General features: G+C 44.9%; 1 protein-coding gene across 3 annotated transcripts in view; it reads right to left on the bottom strand.

The window, feature by feature from the left end:
- The window catches only part of CHD3 (chromodomain helicase DNA binding protein 3), an 813,321-nt gene that overhangs the window by 357,185 nt on the left and 432,042 nt on the right, over window positions 1-24,094 (bottom strand). For all 3 annotated transcript variants that reach the window (XM_086946072.1, XM_086946074.1, XM_086946073.1), the window contains exon 21: window positions 16,821-16,938. In XM_086946072.1, coding sequence (XP_086802198.1) covers window positions 16,821-16,938 — 118 coding nt within the window. The remainder of the gene's footprint in view (window positions 1-16,820; window positions 16,939-24,094) is intronic.

Below are 24,094 nucleotides of genomic sequence, written 5' to 3'. Positions count from 1 at the left end.
CTTCAACCCCCATGTCCCAGGTATCCTTTAGGCGGGGGTAAGGCAGTCAATCCGCCTCGCCCAATGTGAAGTCAATGACCCCAGCACCACCCCATCTCTTCCCGGGCTTGGAGGTGGGCTCTAGCAATTCTGGTAACCCGGATCCCAAACGAAAGTCCACCGAAGCGGAGACCAGTGAAAGCAGAGCCTCTTGAAGAAACCGGGGCCTCTTAAGTGCGACACTGGAGCTCGCGCTACAAATGCAACCAAAACCACCTCCTCCGAAGACGAAAGTGAAGAGGCCACAGCAGGGGAGTAAGTGGAAGCACCTTTATTCAGTGGCACAAGCTAAGATGATTCTGCAACACCCGCGTTTGGCGAATGCATTTCGGCGTTTATCCAGCCTTCCTCAGCGCCAGGGGTGTGTATGAATCAGGTAGCGGGCATGTATCAAAGATAACGTATCTTTACCCCTTCCTGATTTGTGGTGTGCTGCTCCGCCCCCAAATGTAAGTACCAATCGCGTGCATCTCTTGCAGATCGCTTCATGTACTGTGCCTACAAGTCCCAGCATGCAATGTTATTGTTCTTGTCTGGCAGATGCAGCGAGGGGTGGATTGGCTCCATGTTGGTGAGAACCCCAAAGTCCTGATGCCCCTTGAATGCGGAGCCTCCTCCAGTCCCCAACCGCTTCAACCCCCATGTCCCAGGTATCCTTTAGGCGGAGGTAAGGCAGTCAATCCCCCTCGCCCAATGTGAAGTCAATGAGTCAATATATATATATAGAGAGAGAGAGAGCTATATATATATGTTTTCATATATCATTTTTATATGTTTTCCGAGGTCCCACGAATGGGCGGGAATATTCAAGTGCTTAAGACTATTGAAGAGGATACCCTGGAAGAGAACTTCATCCTCACCACATCCTCTGCACCATGGGCCCGCATCTAGGGTCAGCTGCTCAAGGTCCTCTTGCAACTCATGTGCCTTCAGCCTGTGGGTCCTTCAGAGAGTCTTCTTTGGTTTCAGTGGGCTACCCTGCTTGCTTGGGGTCTGCTCTGACTCTCCTGCACTTGGTGAGTCCCTTGGACCTTGCTGGTCCTAACACTGCACCTTTTTCGTTTACCACATCTGTTGCTGCTGCCAAGGCTTGTTGGTGCTCCCACCGGTGGAACCCCATGGTTCTTGACTTCCACTGTGGGACAGCTCATGATTGGCTGCTGGTCTTCCACAACATCACCTGGTCCTCACAGCTGCAGCAACCAGATCACTGTCATCACTCATGCATCTTCCATCATCGGTGGTCATGGTCTTCTGTGCCTCCTGCGGTACAAAAGGGGGTGGTGATGGACGGAGCATCTGAATCAATCAAACACTCACACCCAGTCAAAAGATCTGGGTTTAATCCATCGCCGTTCTTTAGCCCACTCTGCCACCCCAGTTCAGACATGGCTATATACAAATCAGTCTGACCCTGTGCCTCATGGGAACAGTCCAGCCCGAACTGCCAAGCCATGTCTTCCCTGGACCGGAAACAAGCTTCCGAGGACCAGTTTCTGGCATTCCAGCCGTCTTCAGCCCGGCTTGCTTGAATCCAGTGGCAAAGTGAGCAAGGGACTCACGTCTGAGCATACCCTGCCACACTTATGGCGGCCAAAAGCGGTACAAAAGGGGGTGGTGATGGACGGAGCATCTGAATCAATCAAACACTCACACCCAGTCAAAAGATCTGGGTTGAATCCATCACCGTTCCTTAGCCCACTCTGCCACCCCAGTTCAGACATGGCTATATGCAAATCAGTCTGACCCTGTGCCTCATGGGAACAGTCCAGCCTGAACTGCCAAGACCTGCCTTCCCTGGACCGTAAACAAGCTTCCGAGGACCGGTTTCTGGCATTCCAGCCGTCTTCAGCCCGACTTGCTTGAATCCAGTGGCAAAGTGAGCAAGGGACTCACGTCTGAGCATACCCTGCCACACTTATGGCGGCTAAAAGCGGTACACAAGGGGGTGGTGATGGACGGAGCATCTGAATCAATCAAACACTCACACCCAGTCAAAAGCCTTCTGGACACTTCCAAGTGGCATAGATTCTGTCCCCTCTGCTTGCAGGTTCTCCAATTCAAGAATCCACCCTTGGATTCCACCAGACTCGTTCACCTTCTTCGCCAGCGTCACCTTTTCTGAAGTCTTCCATTGTGGTCTACAGTGGTTTCCGACGTCACTTCGCACCTATATATCCGGCTTCCCTGGTGTAGGTATCCTGGTTCCTGGGGTATCCACGAGTGGGGTGACTCTCCAACCTTCCATCTTCCATAAGGTTTCTTCAGGGTCAACTGAAAAGGGTACTTCTTGAAAACTGCAACCACGACTTTCCCATTTGGGTTGCATTAAACATGCGACTGTGTTTCCACACTGCACACAGCCTCCGTGGGCTTCCTGAGTATTTACCTCAGGTTTGTTCCTTGGGTCCCCAGCTCTTCTGAGTCTCTGGTCCAAGTCCCAACTGTGATCGCAGTTGGCATTCCACTTCTTTAGTATATAGTTTGACCTCCTCCTGGAGACCACTGTGTATTTGTGCTTACTTATCTGTTTTACATCTGAAATATTATGTGTATTGTGTTGATATCTCCGGGTAGGAGATATACCAATGTGTTATTGAGTGTGTATATTAAATATAACTAGCTTTATAACAACTCTGTGTGGTTCTTTTTCGTTTAACCTACACTATATGATTAGTTCAGGTCAAACAAGCTCCTTAACACTCCTTCAGGACTAAGCTTGAAGACTGCCTCCACAGCTAATCATCATAAGGGTTGTCTGGATTAGTGCAAGGTGCTTCACTTAAATAGGTGTGCACCATATACTAAGCCAGCCTTCGCAGCAAGGAAAAGGCAATGTAGCCTGCTTAGTCTGCAGAATTGAAACAATGATTAATAGAATACTGCGTCTTTAAGGGTCACTTGACCCCCCTCCCCCTACATTGTCTTATCAGGCCCTCCAGGTGGCAGGTTACTCAGTTCTTTTAGATGCAGTAAATAACAGAAAAAGATCTAATTGAATTTGATCTCTTCCAACGTGGAGGAAGGAGTGTTGCTAATGATTTTAATTGAGAATCCCCTGAGAGAGAAATAGGATTACATGTAAGAAACTATTCCTTCTCTCTCAAGGGATCTCCACTGGTAATCATAAGCACTGAATAGATTAGCTAGATCCTCCAAAAGGAATTCTGAGAGGGAAGAGAGATAATAGGAAGAAGTATAACTTAAGCAAATAGATTTCTTAGAGACGCTTGCCCGACCTGGGCATCTGTCCTTGTTTCTGAATCAAGACAATAGCGTCTTGTAAAGGTGTGAACAGATTTCTAAGTCATGGCTATACAAATTTCAGAAATTAGAACATTGCTAAACAAAGTGGCAGTAGCTGCTTTAACTCTGATGGAATGGGCTTTAGGTTTCGTAGGTAAGGATTTGTTGGCTTTCTGGTAACATGGGATTATGCAGGAAACAATCCATCTAGACAACGATTGCTTTGAAGAGGCAAGTCCTATTCTTAAGCCCTTGCATGCTGAGGACGAGCTCAGCTCGCCATGAGCTACAGTGCTCCAGTGCTCATGAAGAGCTGAGCTCGTCATGGCCTTTAGAATGCTCGCACGCTGGGCTAATTCCCCTGCTGTGCTGAGCGTTCTAAAGAAACAGGTGTGGCCGTGACAAGCTCAGCTCGTCATGAGCACAGGAGCACTGTAGCTCATGACGAGCTGAGCCCCCCTCCCCCCAGCACAGCGGGGGAATGTAGCCAGCAGGGAAGGGGTTAAAGGACTAGAGTTTACAAATAATTGCTTTGACTTCCTCAAAGACTATCTTGTCTACATAAAACCTCAAACCCCTTCTTACATCTAGAGTCTAGATGGATCTCTCTGCAGGAGAAGAGCAGTTTTGGAAAAATGTAGATAAAGAGATATTCTGACATGAAAATGTGACACTACTTTAGGGAAGAATTTAGGATGGGTCCTCACCAATACCCTATTACAATGAAATACTGTGCAAAGTTTGTGGGAACATAGGGGGTTATACTACATGCAGAAGTTATAAAGACGAAAAAGAAAGCCTTCCAGGATAGATGTTGAGGAGAAGCCTTATGAATGGGTTTGAAGGGGGGACCCATAAAGCGAGAAAGGACAATATCTAATTCCCAAGGAGAAGGCCACTTGAGAGAAGGATAGCTTTTCTTGACATTCTCCAGGAAATCCTTTAATACAGGCTTTTTGACAAAGGGTATTTGTGAAGGACATTTTCGATATCCTATGATTGCTGCAAAATTTACTCTGACAGATGAAAACTGCAAGGCTGCTTTAGCCTACTAGATGAAAACTGCAAGCATGCTTTAGCCAAATGTAGGAGGTATGGAAGAACCAACTCGTCTTGGCAAGTAAAAGGACATATTATTCTGAACACACCAGATGCAGAATCTCTTCCATTGTATCTTTTGTTGTCCCTTGAAACATCCATGCATGAGTTTAGGATTCAAGCTGCTAAGTTCAGAGGGTGCAGTTTGGGGTTTTAAATTTGGCTCCCGAATTTCAGAAGAAAGTCCTGTCTGCAGGGCAGACTTCTGTGTGGATGCTCCGAGAGGGGAAAGAGATCTGTGAACCACTACTGTTGAGGCCACTCCAGAGCAATGAGAATCATTCTGGCATTGGAGTGAGACAGTTTGATGATCACTGATGGCAGTAGGGTAATTTAAGAGAAAGTGTAAAGAAATTTGCCTGACTATTCAATCTATAGGGCATTCCCCAACGAGCCAGGTTGGAAAAACTTCAAGATGAAGCTTGTACACTTTTTGTTTTCTCATATCTGCGAAAAAATATATTTGAGGAAACCCCCAGTTGCAAAAGATGTGAAGGATGAATTTGTTTAACAACTATTCTTGATTTTCTTAAAATGGTTCTGCCGAGAGTATCTGCTTCAGCATTCTGGACTCCCAGTAGATGGACAGCTGTAATCCTGAGATCTCTCGACATTAACCACTTCCAGACAGGTTGTGCCTCCAGAGACAGATGCCAGGATCTTGTTCCTCCCTGCTTGTTCAAATATTGTATGGTTTTCATATTGTCCATTGGAACAAGGAGAGAATTCATCCTGAAAGATGGGAGGAAAGCCTTTATGGCTAAATGTACTGTTCTCAACTCCAGTAGGTGTTTCAGGATCTTCTGGTGGCTTGGCAGGATGGAGCCTTGACCAACCAGTCATCTAGGTAAGGTAATACCTGGTGACTGGATCACTGGAGAAAGGCTACCACTGGTGCCAAGAACTTGGTGAAGACACTTGGAGACGACTTTAACACGAAGGGTAGACCTTTGAATTGGTAATGGCACTATGCCACCTCGACCTGAGAAAACATTGATGCTTCGGATCTGGGAATATGGAAACTCACGTTCAGAAGATCAAGGCAGGATATATAATTTCCCGCATTCATGAGAAGCAAAATCTCTTGGAGTGACAACATCCTGAAGGGTTGACTTTTGATTAACTTGTTCAGCAACCTGAGGTTAAATATTTGCCTCCATTTTCCTGTCTTTTTCTTCAATAAAAAGAAACGAGACTAGAAACTTAGCTTGTGCTGACTGCACGGTACTACTTCAATTGCTTGCTTGGAGAGGACCAACCTGATTTTCCTCTTGAGAACTTGCAGATGACAATGAGAAGCTCTACGCAGAGGTAAATCCGGAGACTGTTGAACAAACTCTAGGCTGTGACCATGGTGGAATACGTCTAGCACGTCGGAAGATATGAGCTTTCATTGATTGAAGAATTTGCAGTAAGCGGGCCGAATTGAAGTGAGACTACGGTAGCAAGGGCCTGTGAATCCTCATTGCCTCTTGGTGGCGTCATGAGCTCTTCCTCCTGACGCTGGCCGCCGACGTGCCAATGCTCTAGGATAGGCTTGTGTGGAGGTTTGACGAAAGGTCTGTGCAGAGTACTGTGATCAAATTCCCTGCTGTTAATAGGGTTAAAAACACTGATGGAGTTGAGGTCGAGACAGATATTAACCTCTACCTCATCCCAGAAAAGAAGAAAACGTATTTGCTGCAGATTCATCAGTGATTTAGCGGTGTCCGTATCTGACTAGTGATTGCAGCGCGTCATCCACGTGTTTGTCAAAAAGGAATTTGCCGTTGAATGGCATATCCAACACCTTGTCCTGAACCTCAGGACGAAATGTTGTAGCTTTTATCCACCCCTTCCGCCTCAACACCACAGCTCCCCCATCTGTCTGAAGGTGGTCGATGAGATGTCTAGAGCCACATCAATGATCTCGGAAGAGGCTTTCTCCCCTTCCGATAGAACATCCTTTGCTTCCTTCTTCTTGTCCTCGGGTAAATACTCCAACAAGGAGGAAGAGATGTCAGACCACATCTGTCAGGATAGCCATGGCATTGGGGGCCCTGATGGCGGTGGCTGCCAATGTGGAGAACCTTTTGCCGATGTTGTCCAGACTGCGCCTTCCTTATCAGGTGGAACTGCAATTGGAGAAGAAGGATTTTTAGATCTTCTTTCAGCAGCCTGCATAGTAACTGAATCAGGCCAAGGATGACCAATAAGGCACGCAGGAGAGTCTTCGGGTGCCCTGTACATTTTTTCTAGTTTTGTAACTACCGCAGGAATAAAGGCTGGCGTTTTCAATAACTTCAGGCTCTCTTGCCATAAGTAGTCCATGATGGGTATGGCCCGAGTGGAGCATTGTGTAGAAGGTTTAAAATCCTACAGAAAACACTTGCTTAGCAAGCATAGGGAGATCAAAGCACCTTAAAGCTCTGCAAGAGATCATGGAAGCCGCCAATATCTGCAGGTAGAGAGTCGGCTATAGGCGAAGTAAGCGTGGACGGAGTCGGAGCCCACTAATCGTCCCATTCATCATGGACATCTGGATCCAACTCCAGCTCCCCTTCTACTAGCTGCTGATCATCACTATCCAGCACCTGAACAGGAATTTCCAAAGGTGGCGGAATATTTCTTATTCCTGCAAACGGAGGCAGAGGTGCAGCCAGCAGGCGCAGAAATCACAACAGGAACCACCTGTGTAGATGGTGGTTGCGAAGCAGAGTTCACCTCAGGAAATCACTTATAGTAGTCATGAAGCATCATACGAAGGTCGGAGACCAACAAATGTGAATATTGATGGAAGGCTCTTGTGCATGATCCTCCTGTTCTTCGTAATGGTAGTGCTCTTGAAATGCATCCAAGCATTGAGAAATGGGACGCCCTGCATCAGAGAAGGAATATTCACCGACTAAATAAGCAGATGGATTATCTAGCATCTCATCCTCCGCTGAGTTCTGGCACTTGATTCTGAGCTGTGAGGTGCTGTATGCAGGGCAATAAGGACCATCATCCTTAGATTCTTGGAAATCCAAGCGATGAGTAGGAAGCAAGGGAGATACTTTTCTAAAGTCCTGTATGTGAGATGATATCGCCTTTGAAAGCACAACATCCTCTTCCGACTGGCTCAGCAGTAGAACCATCTGGGGCAGCTGGAGAGATACTCGCTGACGGTGAGGGGACGAGCTGGACTGTGAAGGCGAAACCCTAGTCGACAGAGATGTTCTTACAACAGTTGACGACAGTGACACCACCACTTCCATGTTGGACGACTAAGCCGCCATTGTCGTCTTGACTGTCAACATAGAAGTTGCTGATGAAACCGTCGATGGAGCGCCTGATTCTATGGAGACGGAGGCCGTAGATGGCAATTTCTTCATCGACGGGGTTGTCGAGGAGTAGATTTTCACAAATGAAGAATCCCTGAAGGGAGTATAAGGTGCCAACGGTAGAGCAGAATCAGCTCTTTGATGAGAGGAAGAGAGACAAGGCTAAACTTCTTTAACTCTATTTTCTTCAGGCCTCTCTTTACTTTGAGATCTATATTTTTTAGGATCTCTATGCGAAGAGGAAGACCCTTCTTCCTTTCTTTTCTGGGAAGACGTATGGGGCGTCTTTACCAGCCTTTTTTCTTTGCAGCATGAGAAGCAGCCTATCCTCATGGTCCTTGGGGTTTTTTTGTAGAAAAAGTACAACCGTACTTGAATTCTTTGGGCTTGTGGTCAGGATATGGGCAGTAAAGGCACTCTTTATGTGGGTCCTCAGAATACAGTCTGGACTTTCCACAAGTCTTACCAGGCCTAAAGAACCCATTTTTAGACTCAGACATAATGAAGGAAAATAGATACTCACACTCTGGGACTGTACCTCAGAAGAAGAGATGAAGCGAAGAAAGGAACTTCAAGCTAGAAGTTCAGTAGGGCAAAAGAAGGAACACTGTGACAGAACAGAGCTCAGGGATACTCCCTAACACACGACGTATGGTAAGAAATCTGAGGTATGGTGGCCCTGCAGGGGATGGAGACTATGGTCTATGCTCTGATTGAATGACATTTGTATGTTTTAAAACAATGATAATAGGTTGCTAAAGGCTATTTAATCTCTATGGCAATTGAATGTTAAACTTTACTACTGCTATTTTACTGCTACCATGGGACTCCCACCATGATGATGGGGAAGATTCAAGCATGTGAATCTATAAAAGATACAATACTGGAGAAATATAAAACTATATCTATTTGCTACACAACACTCACTAACACATTGGTGTATCTCTGTTGGATTTGGACCTTTTTTGCAGGGTCATCCCTGAACTTTTTGCCTTCCTCCTAGCCTTTTTTCTGACATGGTGTTGGTGGTTCTAGGACTCGGGGCACTTTAGCACTGCTGTCCAGTGTAAAGTGTGTATGCTCTCTGTGGTAAACATGGTAAGATTGGTCTACACCCATTAGGCGTATTTAATCTACCTATCAGTCACTTGTAAAGTGGTATCTCAGATACCCAGGACTGGTAAATTAAATGCTACTGGTGGGCTTGCAGCGCTGATTTCGCCACCCACCAAAGTAGCCTTTCAAACCTGTCTCAGGCCTCTGCCATTGCAGGGCCTATGTATGCAGTGTTACTGCCGCTGGGGCATGGCACCTAAAGTGTGTGCCATGTCTGTGACCCCCCCCTTTTACTACATGTCAGTCACCCTAAGGTAGGCCCTAGCTTGCCCTATGGGCAGGGTTTATTGTAGGGAAAAGGTAGGACATGTACCTTAAGTGTATGACATATCCTGGTAGTGACAAACAGCCATTTTGGTTTCTCACTGCTGTGAGGGTGCCCTCCCATAGGAATGCATTGGGGTTTCCCTGATAAGTGTTTCAGTGGTAAGTCCTTATATGAGAGGAGCAGTGTGGTCAAGTTTGGTATATTTGGAATAGTGATAATAAATGCTACGCAATGGTGTGCGCAGATTTATTATACCTATTTTAGAAGTGCCACTTTTAGAAGTAGGCATTTCTGTGTACTATTTGTCTCCCTGCCTGATGTGGATTTCATTTCTGGCTTTGGAGTGACAGGGGCTGGTGAGGTGTGTGTGGCTTCAGGGAGGGCAGGGTGAGTTAGCGCTAGGCTGAATAGGGGATCTGCATTGGGAGTAGTGGGAGTAGTAGTCCCCTGACCCTGAATAGGTCTGTGCATGCCTGGGTGAATGCTGGTTCTGCCCCCTGTGGTGTGTCTGATCACTGAGCCCCCACCTGACAAAGGGGAAGAGGAGCCTTGTCAACTAAGTGCCCCAAAACCCCCCAGACCGGCAGGAAGGAAGTAGCCGGAAGTCAGACCGAGCGTTCCTGGAGGAAGGCGGGTCCCTGTGTGCCGGTGGGAGACACACATGTGGCAGAAGAGTGAGGAGCTTGTGGGCTCCATCTCAGGAAGCAGAAGCCGGGTGGGAGCCTACCCCGTGCTGGTGAGAGGCCACAGACCACCCAGACTTTGCCCGTGTGTTGGAAGCTTCAGCAAGAGGACCGGAGGAGTCCCCGGACAGCCCAGTTAGTGGGGGGCAGAATCTAGGCCTTGCAGGTGCCGAGATTAGCAAAAGAAGAGCCCCGGTGAATTGGGGCGCCGGAGGCACGTTGACGGTGCCTGGAGACGTGTAGGTGCTCCCGAGGCACGTGTAGTGCCAGTGCCTTATTGATCTGAGGCACAGGGTCAGACTGATTTGCATATAGCCATGTCTGAACTGGGGTGGCAGAGTGGGCTAAAGAACGGTGATGGATTAAACCCAGATCCTTTGACTGCGTGTGAGTGTTTGATTGATTCAGATGCTCCGTCCATCACCACCCCCTTTTGTACCGCTTTTGGCCGCCATAAGTGTGGCAGGGTATGCTCAGACGTGAGTCCCTTGCTCACTTTGCCACTGGATTCAAGCAAGCCAGGCTGAAGACGGCTGGAATGCCAGAAACCAGTCCTCTGAAGCTTGTTTCCGGTCCAGGGAAAAAATGGCTTGGCAGTTCGGGCTGGACTGTTCCCATGAGGCACAGGGTCAGACTGATTTGCATATAGCCATGTCTGAACTGGGGTGGCAGAGTGGGCTAAAGAACCGTGATGGATTAAACCCAGATCTTTTGACTGGGTGTGAGTGTTTGTTTGATTCAGATGCTCCGTCCATCAACACTCCCTTTTGTACCGTTATTGATCTTCACAGCTGCGCCGCAGTTGCGGGCAGCTGCAACGTGGGGCAAGGTTTGTGTGCCGAGTCCCAAAGCGGGACTCACAAGGAACAGCAGCGCCAGTGCTTGTTTCGCATTCCTGAGCTGTGCTGCGAGAGTGCGGGCAGCTGCAACGACGGGGGCATATTATTTTTAGTGCCAGGAAGGGGTGAGGTGCACCCCACACCTCTAGGGCATTTGCACATCAGTGATTTTGCAGCATTGGCAGCCGGAGGGCCATTTGAAAGGCCCCAATTATGCCCTGACATTTGGAACAGAGGTAATTGAGCCCCAGTGAAAGGCCAGTTGCCCTGGGGTCACTTCATGGTGTAGGCTAAGGTACTGTGTGCACTTTTGCAGTGTTACTGGGGTGCATGGTTGATGCCTACTGAGATGCATAATGTGTTTATGCTATGATGTTTTAGGATGATGCCTAACACTAATGTGGTATAATGCTGAGTTCATTACTGTACTAGTAGTTACTGGTTGTGTTTTACTATCTGCTGTGATGGTTCTGACAGTGGCCCGATTGGCCCTGTCTTGTATATAATCCCCTGTAAATTATTGCCTAGCGCTAGTTGGCACAGTGTATATTGTGTGATTATGATCTAATGTGTTTTGGATAATACAAAGGATATTTTTTATATAACCTTGTGTGGAGTTTCTTTTTTGGTGTGCCTATTGTGTTGCTGCTGTGTGTGTGTGTTGCGCAAACACTTTACACATTGCCTCTGGGATAAGCCTGACTGCTCCTGCCAAGCTACCAAGGGGGTGAGCAGGGGTTATCTTCAGCGTGTATCTCCCTTGCCCTGACTAGAGTGGTGGTTCCTGCCTTGCTTTCGCGCTAGCCCTAGACAACCAGTATTCCCATTTCTAACAATCTCCTACTGGTAGACATCAACAGAAATAAACAATAATACTTCAATTGCAATTAGGTAAGTAGCGCAAAATGCAGTGGCCTCTAGGGGGGAGACCAAACCATACACTAGAAAAGTGGAATGCGAACAGTGACCAAAGTCGGGACTTGGACCAGGAAACTCAGAGGAGGTGGAGACACAAGGAACCACCCAAGCTAAGTACCAAGGAACCCCACAGAAAAGTGGAAACACAGCCACATACCCAATAGAAGTCAATGGAAAAGTCACAGTTACAGTTTTCAAGAAGAAGGACCCTTCCCAGTGGACCTTGAAGAAACCCAGTGGAAGACAGAAGATTGGAGAGTCACTCTACCTGTGGATACCCCAGGAACCGGGATATATACACCAGAGAAGGCGGGTGCCCTAGGTGGGAAGTGATGCGGAAACCGCAGTAGACCACAATGGAGGACGTCGATGAAGATGCTGCTGGAGAAGACTGTGCAACAGTCCGGTGGAATCCAAATGTGGATTCTTGAAGAGGAGAATCTGCAAGCAGAGGGGACAGTGTCTATGCCACTTGAAGGTGACCATGAGGCACGAAGAGCAATGCCCACTGATGTCAGAAGATGCACTAGTAATGACGGTCACCTTATCGCTGCAGCTGTGAGGACCGGGTGACGCTGAGAAAGAACAGGAGATGTGCAGGAGCTGTCCAATGTTGGAAGTACAGGACCACGGGGTCGGTGTCCGGCGGCAACACCAACAAGCCTTGGTAGCTTTAACTGGAGTGAAGAATGAAGAAGGAGCTACGTCGGGATCAGAATCACAAGCAGGAGGGTCAGAACAGGCCCTGAACAAGCAGGGGAGCCCACTAGATCAGAAGAAGACCCTCAGGAGGACCCAAGGAAACCACCAGAGGTAAGTACCCAGGAGGTGAACTTATCTGCCTCTGTCATTGTCTTTCTGTTTACACTAATAATTGTGGTTTCTGATCTTGTATTTTGTATAATAGTGTGCGCACCATTAGTTTAACCTGTTCTGTGCTGCTGTCGGCCATTGGCCGATGGCAGCGGTACCTACCCAGTGCTGCCATCGGCCAATGGCCGACACCGCCCCGCCCGTTTTGCGGAAGTGCCGCACTTCCGCAAAATCGCGGCTGCCGTTAAGACGTTAAGATTGTATTGTATTCTTATATTATGGTCTTAGTAAAACATGTATACAGTTTCAATGGGTATCAATAGTTTTCTCTTTTTTTCATTTTTTTATGATTAGTTTTTTGTGATATAATTTTCTTTACTGTATTTCCTTCCTGTATTACTTTCTATATGTGTTAGATATGCTTTGTATAATTATGTATTTGAACCTCTTTTAATGTTATAGAAAGAATATAATAGGCTCCACTGTGTTTTAAGATTCATTCACACTTTGAAGGGGGAAAAATAAGCTAAATGAGGTGAATGAGTATTTTAATTGAAGTGAATTCATACGATAATGATATACCAATAATTTCCAGTCTGAAGAAAGGGAGAATTTAAAATAGATATGCAATAGCAAGAAGATTTAATTTTGGGAAGGCCTGACTATCACTAGAAGGCCACACACAGCTTAATGGTTGTGATTTATAATAGTACAAATTGAAGAGATGCTCCAAAGTTCTACTACTTTGGTACTTTTGAGCACTTGCCAACTTCTCAAATTATACTATTTTTCATGACTTCCGCAGTATGGTGTGCTTCTGGGGGCTTTAGAAACTTCTGAACATCTCAAATGACATGGCCGCTGCAGGGGAGAGTCTGGGTTCAGTAGCACCACACACAACAACTATAGCCCCACTTGAAAATGTGTTAGCTAGGATAACAGCAATTGAGGACATGTTACGTAGTGGTCAAGGAGTATATGCTGGAAACGTGTTGCATAACCATTCAGTATTGGATGGCAGAATAATAGCTCCCCCTTGTAGGGTCAAGTCCCCTCATGTTCTATATAACGTACCCATAGAATCAAAGATTACCTCTAGGCCAACATTAAGCTCCATCCCTGCCCATGTTAAGCCCCCTGACACTGTTTTGCTTGCCACTTACTTCGTACGCTGTTTCCTTGCAGAAAGAGGAGGTGAGTTTGAGCTTGCTTCCCAAAGCCACCCCATTGACCATAATTTTAGCTAATGTACCGCCCCTTGCCCCACAGGAAATTCAATCTTGGGAGGCATTGAGAAACAAGGCACTCTGCTGGCTCGGGACCAAAAACGGGCTAACAGAGTCCCTGTTCACTGAATTTAAAATGGCAAGAAGGGTAGGCAGAAGGGGAAAAACACTCCCCGGGGACTGTGTTGTTCTTACTTTCAAATCAACATGTTTGGTACACAAGATCCTCCGTGGACTTGGCAGTGATCATATAGCAACATCTGGAATAAATGTCCTGCCCTAAGGGTATTTTTATCCCCCTAGGAATCAATCTTATCATTACTTACAGCAGAGACCCATCACCACTAATACCTATCAGCAGTTTAGCTTACTTGTTCATACCAGGTTCGATATCCTACCTTCTTTAGAAGATAAAGATTGACTTATTTCCTTACCTACTCCTGTGGCACAAAGCAGGACCACAGACATGATCCACCCATCTATGGATCAAATGAACCCTATTGCTAACATCATATCCAGTATTGAGAATTTAGTTGAGTCCCCTCCCACTTATCAATGTTTGGGTCCACCTGATAATGTCTTACCGGCGGGCCTAGTGGCGGAAGCCTATCTAGCTATTGATAATAACGAGTTGGGACTCCACACAATAGATGTAAACATTAGCCACCCATGCCCATAAGTGCATGGGTGAACATTCATGTTCTTCAACAGCCGTGACTGTTTTAATTGATTTGGTTACTTTTTAATTCAGAGTTTTTTTCCTCCCAATTTTCTAATTTGGCAAAATAGGACCTGTTTTCACCTGCATTATAATATGCCTTCTCCTTTAGTGTTTTAAGGAATTGTTACCATGCTGACCATATTATTCTTGATCATATGTCTGCTTATGTTGGCTAAGGCACTGCACATGAGATCAAGTCGTTAAAATAAATATTTTAACCTTACCGTGTCTCTTCTTTACTGCTGTTGTGGACTGGTATGAGAGTATAACAAAATAGTGTTCTCACTTCCCACCATTCCTGAGTTTGTACTAAGTGGCATGTTCTAGGTTGTCTAATCATTGGTTGCTTTGCTATAGGATGAACGGCTAATGAGACACTGATGCTAGCTGTTTGGGGTTCTCTAGGTACTGAGGTGAGTTTCTGGCACACCACAGTTCACTGATGTCCTAGGTCTCTGTTCTCAGTTCTGTGTAGGAACGGAATCCTTACAACACCACCAGAAGCTTTGGTGTATCTTACAGGACATGGGGGTGGAAATCCAAATAGTCAACTTCTTACTTAGAGGCCAGGGCCAGGGTTCGCAATGGCAGAAATAGTGAGCTCACCCATAGCTTCCCTGTTAAAAAGGGTTTGAGGCAGGGGTGTGTGCGAGCTCCACTCCTCTTCACCCTCTCCATAAATAGCCTTGGTGATATTTTATCACGGGAATGTTACGACCTACCCGGTGTCGGTAAAAAGAAAGTTGGTGCATTGTTATATGCAGACGACGCACTCTTGTTAGCACGCACCCCAATTGCCCTACAAAAATTGTGACAAGTTTTGCTTCCTACATGTCAAGCCTAGATCTTCATGTTAATATTTCCAAAACCTTTATCATGAAATGTAGTAAGCCTAGTGTTAAGTGCGGAGAGATTTTTATAAGTAAAGGAAAACTTGAATTTGTTGATAATTTTTCATACCTGGGCATTGTTTTTGATAAACAGGGTACGTGGGTGAAAGCAGTAAACTGTAGAATACTACTTTTCACAAAAGCTATAGGCGCCTTGATTAATTTCGCTAGGAGACTGGTTCAGCGTCCTATCAACGATTTATTGATAATTTACAAAGCTAAATGCATTTCTGTTGCTCTGTATGGAGCTGGTATTTGGGGATATGTAAACGTGGAGTCCCCTCAACGACTTGAGAACCAGTTTTAGAGGTACCTATTAGCTGTTCCTGATAGTACGGCTACGTATATTTGTCGTTCTGAATTGGGATTGCTATACTTGTCCGATCTTATTAAAATACAGCCGATCTTGTTGTTGGAAAAGGTCTGGGCCGGTGTGACCACAGGTTTTAACCGGGATGTGATTTTAGATTGTCTGAACCCGCAACACGTAAAAAGTATCCCTTGGCTCGCCTATATTAAAAACGTTATGTGCGACCTAGGCCATCCTGAGTTTTTTGCTAATCCTGATAGCCTGTCCCTTATTACGAGGAGGGAATTAAAATCAATATGATGATTAGGCTGTCTTCTAATATCATGAAACCTTCAGTGAGAGCCAACACATTGCTCCTGACCCAGACTGGGCTAAACCATATTTATTACGCACTTCTAGTAAATATGACATGTTTTTACTGACGCGCCTACGTTTAGGCAACTTTAACACCCTGGTTACTTTTCCCCAGATTAACGATTGGTCACGTTCTCTATGCCCTTGTCCTTGTGATGATATTTCAATACAGACAACAATCCATATCATGTTTTTCTCACTTAGGAAAAGATGGATTTTTCTGAAAACACAAGGCTTGAGATCTTGCCGACCCGCTTTTATCAAGCTGCAACTTTTGGATGATGAAATTGTTAGTGACCATATTGCTAAGTTTCTGAAAGGGGGGTCAGAACTAGAAGAATGATGCAAGGCCCGAACCTCGATTAAACGAAAATGGTTATCAATCGTGTTTTGGTGGTGCACTGAACTGAGAACGTGGTTTTCTCTTTTAATCAATTGATTATATCTGTGTGTAAATTGTATAAGGTGCTACATGTTTTAAGTTTTTTATGATTTTATTTATATCCTTGTAATATTCTGTTTGTATTAATGGACGTGTTGCGTGCTTTTATGATCTGATTTTTCAAATCGAATAAAGCGTATCTTGACTTGACTTGACATGGCTCCCAATTTTCCACATGTTGAAAAAGATGGAAACAACTACCCTCTTGCGCCATCTCTATCAGAAGCACAGAACCAAACAATTATTCACCTAGTTCCTATTTCTAAAACATTTACAATCACTTAAGCATGGATAGTTATTTGGATGAAAAAGAAAAATGGCACAAAGACACACAGTCGTTCACAAAATCAAGTCTTCTGCCACATTCATGTTGAGAGTGCCGTGAGTGTGATCGGATGTGGAAAGTGTGCAGGGAAACTCTAATTGATATTGTACACAGAAATGATTAGCTGCTTATGAGGAAAAATTTTGCAGTCTTTATACAGGTCTGACAGTGCACATTAAACATAGCAAAAAAGGACCTGTAGGCAAAATAGCATTGCCTCCTTCCCTTACAGTTAAAGCGATCAATGGCCTCCTGTCGCAGGCCTCCTGTGATCCCACCATCGATGCGCTCATACTTGTATCCTTCATAGTCTAAGAAGTCTTCCAAAAGGTCCAGCATCTTCGTCATCTACAAAGACAAAAAGAAAAGAGTAGGCAACCCATCAAATTATTTTTACAAAAAACGAATGTATTATGTATTATGTACATTTTGTAAGAAATTAATGTCACCATAAAATAAAAGAGGATAAAAAGGATTACTTACCTGTAACCATCGTTCTTCAGAATTGGTATCTTGCATAGATTCACATACGTGAATCATTCCAGTCATCACAGTAACATCACAAAAACAGTTCTAGGTAAAACTAGCATCAGGGCTAAAACAAAGACTGTATAGTAGCAGATTCACATAATTTACAAAGAACTAAACTTCAACAAATCAGAGATAATTAGACTAAAGACCACACCTCGAGATGCCACCATCCATCAGATTTTATTTAGCACTTGTGCGAAGGAATAATACAAGTAGGTAAGCCTCTATTGGTTGAGGAAGATGGGTAGCATGTGAATTCATGCTGTGCTCCTTAACTGGTTAGAGAAGTATCTGTTGCCATTACAAAGCAGGACCTCAGTTGAAGGAAATTCAATGCTCCTATGGCTTTTGTGTGATTGGATCACACCATGGTAAACTTTGGGTCTGATTTAGAGTTTGTCAGAGAGGGTTCTCAGTTGCAACTATGATGAAGTATCCTCTCCGCCAAACCCTCAGTGCACCTGCCCGTTTTACAATTCTTGAAAAAGCACCATAAGTATAGTTCATACAGGTGCAAAATGGACATTAGACGAATACAGTACCAACAGTGATTGAACATGACTTTCTTTGCGGGAGCAATCCCTAGCACTGCATAGGAATTTGAAAAGTATTAGGGCCAGATGGAGGTAGCTAAATACCGGTCGGTAACGGCCGAAAATCGGTGAATTTCCCGTTACCGACCGGTATTTAGCCCTTCCTAATGTAGGAGGCTGTAAATAGGGATTCGGTAATTTACCGATTCCTTATTTTAAGGAATCAGTAAAATACTGATTCCTTATTTTAGGGAATCAGTAAATTACCGAATCCTTAAATCCTATGTAGGTAGCACTTGAGTGAGTGCATTTTTGCTTTAAGGATTCGTTATTTACCACCAACTACAAGTTGGTGGTAAATACCGAATACCTTTAAAAAAGCAATTATTTGCTTTTTCAAAGTGCTATGCCCTTAGGGCATGTATGTGCGCCACATGTGCACACATGCATGATTCAGGGGTTAATCAGAGCTTTTCTCTGGCAGCCAGCGTAGGCGGCATGATCTTGGCCAAAAGGGTCTGTTTGTGGCCACGAAGAGCCCAAACACTTCAGGATTTCTTATTTTCTTTCTTGAGGAGCTCAACTAATGCTACACCTATGGTCCAGGACCTGGCAGGCACCTTGGGAGGAGGAACTCACTCCAGCGGAGAACAGGGGGGTTCAGACGGATCTAGTCCAGGCAAAAATAGTTTTAGGCACAGATCTCTGTACATGGGTGAATGTTTGGCATTGTTCAGCACTCTGTCCATCAATTGTTCTTTTTGCAGCAGGTAAGCTGGGAGGCTGCAAAGAGGCCTCTGGAACTTGTTGTGACCTTGTAGCTCAGAACAGGAGGTAGCTGACCCATGGAGTCATTTCAGCCTGGGATGAAGGGTGCAGGTCCGGTCTTGCTTCTCAGAAAGCAAGGCAGGACTCAAGCAGCAGGGCGTCCTTCTTCTGTAATATCCACAGGTCTAGGAGGGTACTTAGGAGTTGGCCTGAGGATCCCCTATTTATACTTGGTGCCCAGTTTGAAGTCGGAGAACCTTCTGGTCTTTCACCCAACAGGTGTGTCTGGAATTTCCTGCCTTTCTACCTTGATCCCAGTCTGTATGGGGCACAATAGGCTTGTGTGAGGTCCTTTGTGGGTGAGTTTTAATATCATGGAATTCGTTTTTCACTACCATGACATGTAAAACATAAGTACATGTCCATCTTTGTAAATACATTGCACCCTTCCCTATAGGCTGTTTAGGGCATACAATGGGGTGGGAAGGTTTAGGCCTGGCACAAGGTTTGTTTTGCCAGGTAAAAACGACAGTGTAATGCTGCCAACAGGCTGCTATGACAGACCTGAGACATGTTTGAAAAGGCTTCTCAAGTGGGCAGCCCAAGCAATGCTGCAGGCCCACTAGTAGCATTCAATTTACAGTCCCTAGGTACATATAATACTACTTTAATAAGGATTTACAAGCAAATTAAATCTACCAATTGGGTGTAAACTACTTTTAACATATTTAAAGGAGTGAGCACAAGTACGTTCGCATTTGTTAGCAGTGGTGAGGTGCGCAGAGTCCTAAAAGTCAACAAAAACGCGTTCAGAAACAGGTGTGGTAAAAGTAACAAGTCGAGGATGACCCTACAGCAGAGGTCTTCAAACCTTTATGCTCTGAGTCCCCGGTAAGCAAAATGTTTGAGGTCAGGCCCACCTCTACAACTTTAGGGCAGAGATTGGGGGAGCGGAAGGGATATGGCTGCATGCAGGGGGCGGGCTTATGAGATGATTTTAGGAGTTCGTATTCTATAGCTCAAAGACCACACTAAATATGAGATTTATAAAACAATAAATGCATCAAACAAAAACGTATTATCCCAAAAATACTGCACCCCATAATTGGGGTGTTATGATCTCCTCAAACTATTGGGCCCCAATGCAACTACACCTGCTGCACTAATGATAACTGCAGTCCTGAGTAGCAGGCTATCCCCTTTGCATCTTTCACCTGTTCCTCACCATGCCTTAACATCACTCCAATCTTGAAACAGGCTCTCAGCCCCTTTCAGAAAATAAGAGCTCTCACATGTTGTCTCCCTTTTTTTTCTGCAAGGTTGTCCTCAGTCGTAATGCTAGAAAAGAAAATAAGCTCCCATGCCCCCTTTTTAAAGGTAGGCAGTCATAATTGTGATGCAGTGGGCCCCTCAAACTGGCGGGCACCAGTCTGCTTCATTAATGATAATCAGCAGTGGCCACTTACACACCTGGCAGCAGTACCTTCTGCACGAATGGCCTTTTAAAAAAAAAAACAGCAACTTATATTGTCCCCTTCTTTGGTGTATTTCTCTGAAGAAGATGTCTCTGGCCATTTGTAAACATAAAAATGAGTCCCTATACATGCTCTGGATTGTGGGCCACCTCTTTGACAATATCCATGAATCTCACTTCTTTCCTCTTTTTCCTGGACCATTTGTCTGAGGCCCCAGGGGTCAAGAGGATTAGGGATCTGCCTCTGAATGCAACCCTGCTAGCCTTCTACCTGCCACCCCATGGACTCAGCTTTCACAAAAATAATTGCCCCAGAACGGTTAATGCGGACATTGAGGTGCAACAAATTGACAGTAAAACTCTACAGCAACTAATACCTAACCTGCTATACTCAAAATAGTGAAAGAAGAAAGTATCCCAAATTTGTGTGCACAAGGTCCAAGCACCCACTGTCAAGGTGCGGTACTCAACTGAACTTGACAATTTTAAACATAAAGGAGAAATCAGTGCACCACCGCATAACCAATTAAACAAAGAACAAGGTCTGTGTCCAAAGTTGTATTTTCCAAATCTTTTTTATTATTAATCACAATTGATTTGAACGTGACATGCAACATATAAAGTAGACCAGCCAACGCATTTCGTCCAGTACAATGGACTTCTTCAGGGCATATGAGTTGTTGTCAAACAAATGGCGCCGTTATATCTGAGACAAAATGCAAGTAATCAGAATATTTCATGTAATCTGGGAACGGGATAGAAAAGTCACTCTGTATAAAAACATAGAACTGTTGTACACAGCTATGTTCTAATTACAGATACAAATGGTATGTGGTGTATCGAGTCAGTAATACATCGGGTCACACACAATTAAGGCGGCCCGAGGCAGAAATACACATCAGCTCAGCATCGTGATATGTGCTGGATCAGTGTATCCATTTGGATTCTCTTTTCCAGCATGCAGACAAAGAAAGACTTTGGGTAACCCCTGCCTGAATGCAAAGGGTGTGGTGGTAGTGCAGAAAGTTAAAGAAGAAATCAGCCTTCTTACCAGCCGTTAATTGGTGACTCATTTAAAGCCAGTACCACTGGAATTATGAGTTTCTGCAGCAGCAGCGTTTTCCACATAATTATGAGTTTACCACATTTGCTATGTAATCCATCATCTGCTGCATAATCTAGGATTTTAACAAAAAAACGGATTCTAGCTCAAACAGAACAAAAGTTACTTAAAACGTGGCTAAGTGTTCCAGCGCAGTGGAAGGCCCTTTGCAAAGATTGACTGGTAATCTTGTAGCTGCCTATTGCTGTATTTGGGTGTGAAACTGGTACTAACGAGGGGAAATATTTTCCCTGACAGAGTTATCATGAGTTAGCCAAAATAATGAAGTAATGCTAACCTCAACATTTGCCTCATTGTGTTGCATAATTTACCTTTTCTAGCTGCATAATTTAGTCAACTCTGCCGCATTTTGTGGTCCTCTCCAGCTAAATAATTCCAGTGGATCTGCTTAAAGCTTCATGGTGGCAAAGATGTATTCTTTTTGAGGTGTAATGTAGGGGAGTTATCAGCTAAGTTCTGGAATAATGGAGACACTTATAAAAATATCTGCATTAGATACAGTCTGATTACTTATTACTAAAAACTATATTTTGTAAGAACTTGTTTTATCTCAAACACTGCATCATTTTGCAGTAGCCTAGCTTAGACTATGTGAAATAGTATTTTAAAATAACGACTTACATATTCACTGTGTTTTCTGCCACAGGCTGGTACCTCATAGCACTATAAACAGACCACTGGAATTATGTGGCAGGAGAAGGCCAAATTATGCAGCAGAATTGACACAATTTCGCAGCAAGCAAAGGCGAATTATGCTGCATAATGCTGCTCTTTTTGTGATAACATTACTGCATTATTTTGTCATTTTTAGGCAAGCCCTCTATGGGTATTTGGTACACCCACCAATTGCCATTGCCGGCCACGGAATCGAGCCGCTTGCGCAACAAATGGTCCAAGGGTTGTTCCGATCTGTGACGGATGCAGGGCTCGAGTAGGGGGACCACGCGGGTGAACGGCGTCCCCCCACTTATTTTACCGGGAGTTCAATAACTGGTGCAAATGGAGCCATACATGAACGCTGCTCACGCGCTGGCTTCTCTGATGCAATCGCATCTAAGGGTTGAGCAAGGGGAGGCAATGAGTCTGATGGTGCAAGCCACCTTTCATGACGTCACTTCCTGTCGTGACATCAGTGTCCCCCCACTTCTTTTTTTAAGACTTGTGCCCTGGACGAACGGCATCATGGTAGCTTGCTATGGAATTGGTAGTATATGTATGCTCACCAGCCAGATTCTGTGCAGTGCAGCACTTTTATCCGGCACTGTCAGTATCATCTGTGCCAGCTTATTTAGCCGACTTTATCGTGTTCAATTAGTTTCCGCATTGCCTGTTTTCAAGATCAGGAGATTATGCATTTTAGAAAGGGCAAGGTTAGCGCTTGGAGGCCAACGGCAAAGTATTATTTAGCTTTCCTCCTTAAAATATGCCGCGTCCTTTGTTGTAAAAAAAATAAAATATATATATATATATATATATAAATATATTTAAAGGGGGGCTAATCTCTTGAAATATGCAAGTTCTAAGCCCAGTCTTAATCTATTACATGACATGTAACTTTCGAAATTGCTTCCAGCCATTTGATGAAAGTGTCACACTTTGAAAGTTAATGCATCAGCAAAGGAGAGGATATGCTTTGAAATCCTGCCTGGGCGCATAATGCGCAGATTTTTTTAAAGTTTCTCTTTTCTCATGATTCCCAGAAGAAATCTTATCTATATTTTATAAAAGAAGAAAATGCGATAAGAGCGATGTAATGAGACACCAGCCCTTTTGAAGCCAGAGCGCCATGCTGTACTTGCATCAAACTAACTCGCACAATTTTTCGCAATGCAATGACGAACAAGCAGGAGGTGCATGTTGTTTGTACCTGTCAAACATGCTTTCCTTTTGATCTTGTGCTCATCCTTTTAGAACGCCAGAGAACGTGCGTCCCGTAATCTGAACTGATTAATAGTTTGTGCTTAATTTTTGCTAGCCAGCTGACCAGGCTTTAATGAACAATCCACCTCTCTATAAATCTCTCTTCCTAATGTTTCTGCACTGTGAAAATTATGGGTTGCTTAACTGCTGGGCAAACATTACAACTAGTCCTTTGAAAAACAGTGGCATGATAAATATTGAATTCCTTTCCAATTCACCACAATGTGGTGGTGGTACTTTTTGTTTTTATTGGTGTTTTATGTACATTTGTAATCTAATATGTATACAACTCCTTCCCTGTTTGCCCAGTTTGATGTGATGCATTATTATCTCAACATTCATAAGTGCGTTTTTAGGTCTCGCCTGCATTGCAACGCATGCGCTGCTCGCTGGCGAGAAATTTTGTGAGGGGTTTCAGAAAAGGGCTATAAGCTCCGCCCCTCATTTCCATTGGCTGGCATCACCGTTTATGCTAAAAGGTGGCCTGCCATTGGAAATGAGGGTTTTTTGGCGATGCCCTTTTGCCTCCGATCCGACTGGGTCACCGGCTTTGCTGCTGTCAAAAAGCACTTTCTTATCTTTATGGGGCCATGTGTTCCACGCTAATTAGAAACACATGCCCCATATAGCTAAGAGACAGCACACGCTCCGCTGTCTGCGTGTGTTGTAATGTTTTGTGCCACACTCTGAGCTGAAGCTGGCTCCATCAGAGGAATGTGTCAACTGTCCTCCCGTAACAAACCATCTCCACGGCCCGCCTGTAAACACACCTACCTCTTCGCCTCCTCCAGTTCAGCCTTGACGGGTCCCGGTCATGCTTTGTCAAACTCCTCCCCGATGTGTGTGCGTCCTGTGCACGGTGCCCGCCTCTCCCTCCCTTAAGGACTTAGGGGGGGTGGAGGTCCCATGTTTTGTATGGCGGCGGTTGATGCTGTTGTCTGCGCCCTTTCTTAGCGATTCATTTAACAACCTTGGCTCGTTTTCTTTCACTACAGGTCTCAGGCATGGAAACGTGAAACCCTTTCAAGGGCTAGCCGAACCAGTCAGAGCAAAAAACAAGAAACCAGGGCAAAGGGCGCCTTCCCTCAAGCGCTCTTCTAGAAACGGATCTCGGGACAGGCTCCGGCGCTACCCCCCACGAGCATGGACAACGGG

The sequence above is a fragment of the Lissotriton vulgaris genome, chromosome 12 (assembly GCF_964263255.1).
Source record: "Lissotriton vulgaris chromosome 12, aLisVul1.2, whole genome shotgun sequence".
Lineage (NCBI taxonomy): Eukaryota > Metazoa > Chordata > Amphibia > Caudata > Salamandridae > Lissotriton > Lissotriton vulgaris.
The sequence above is the reverse complement of the archived record's forward strand: the minus strand, read 5'-3'. Positions and strand labels throughout refer to the sequence as shown.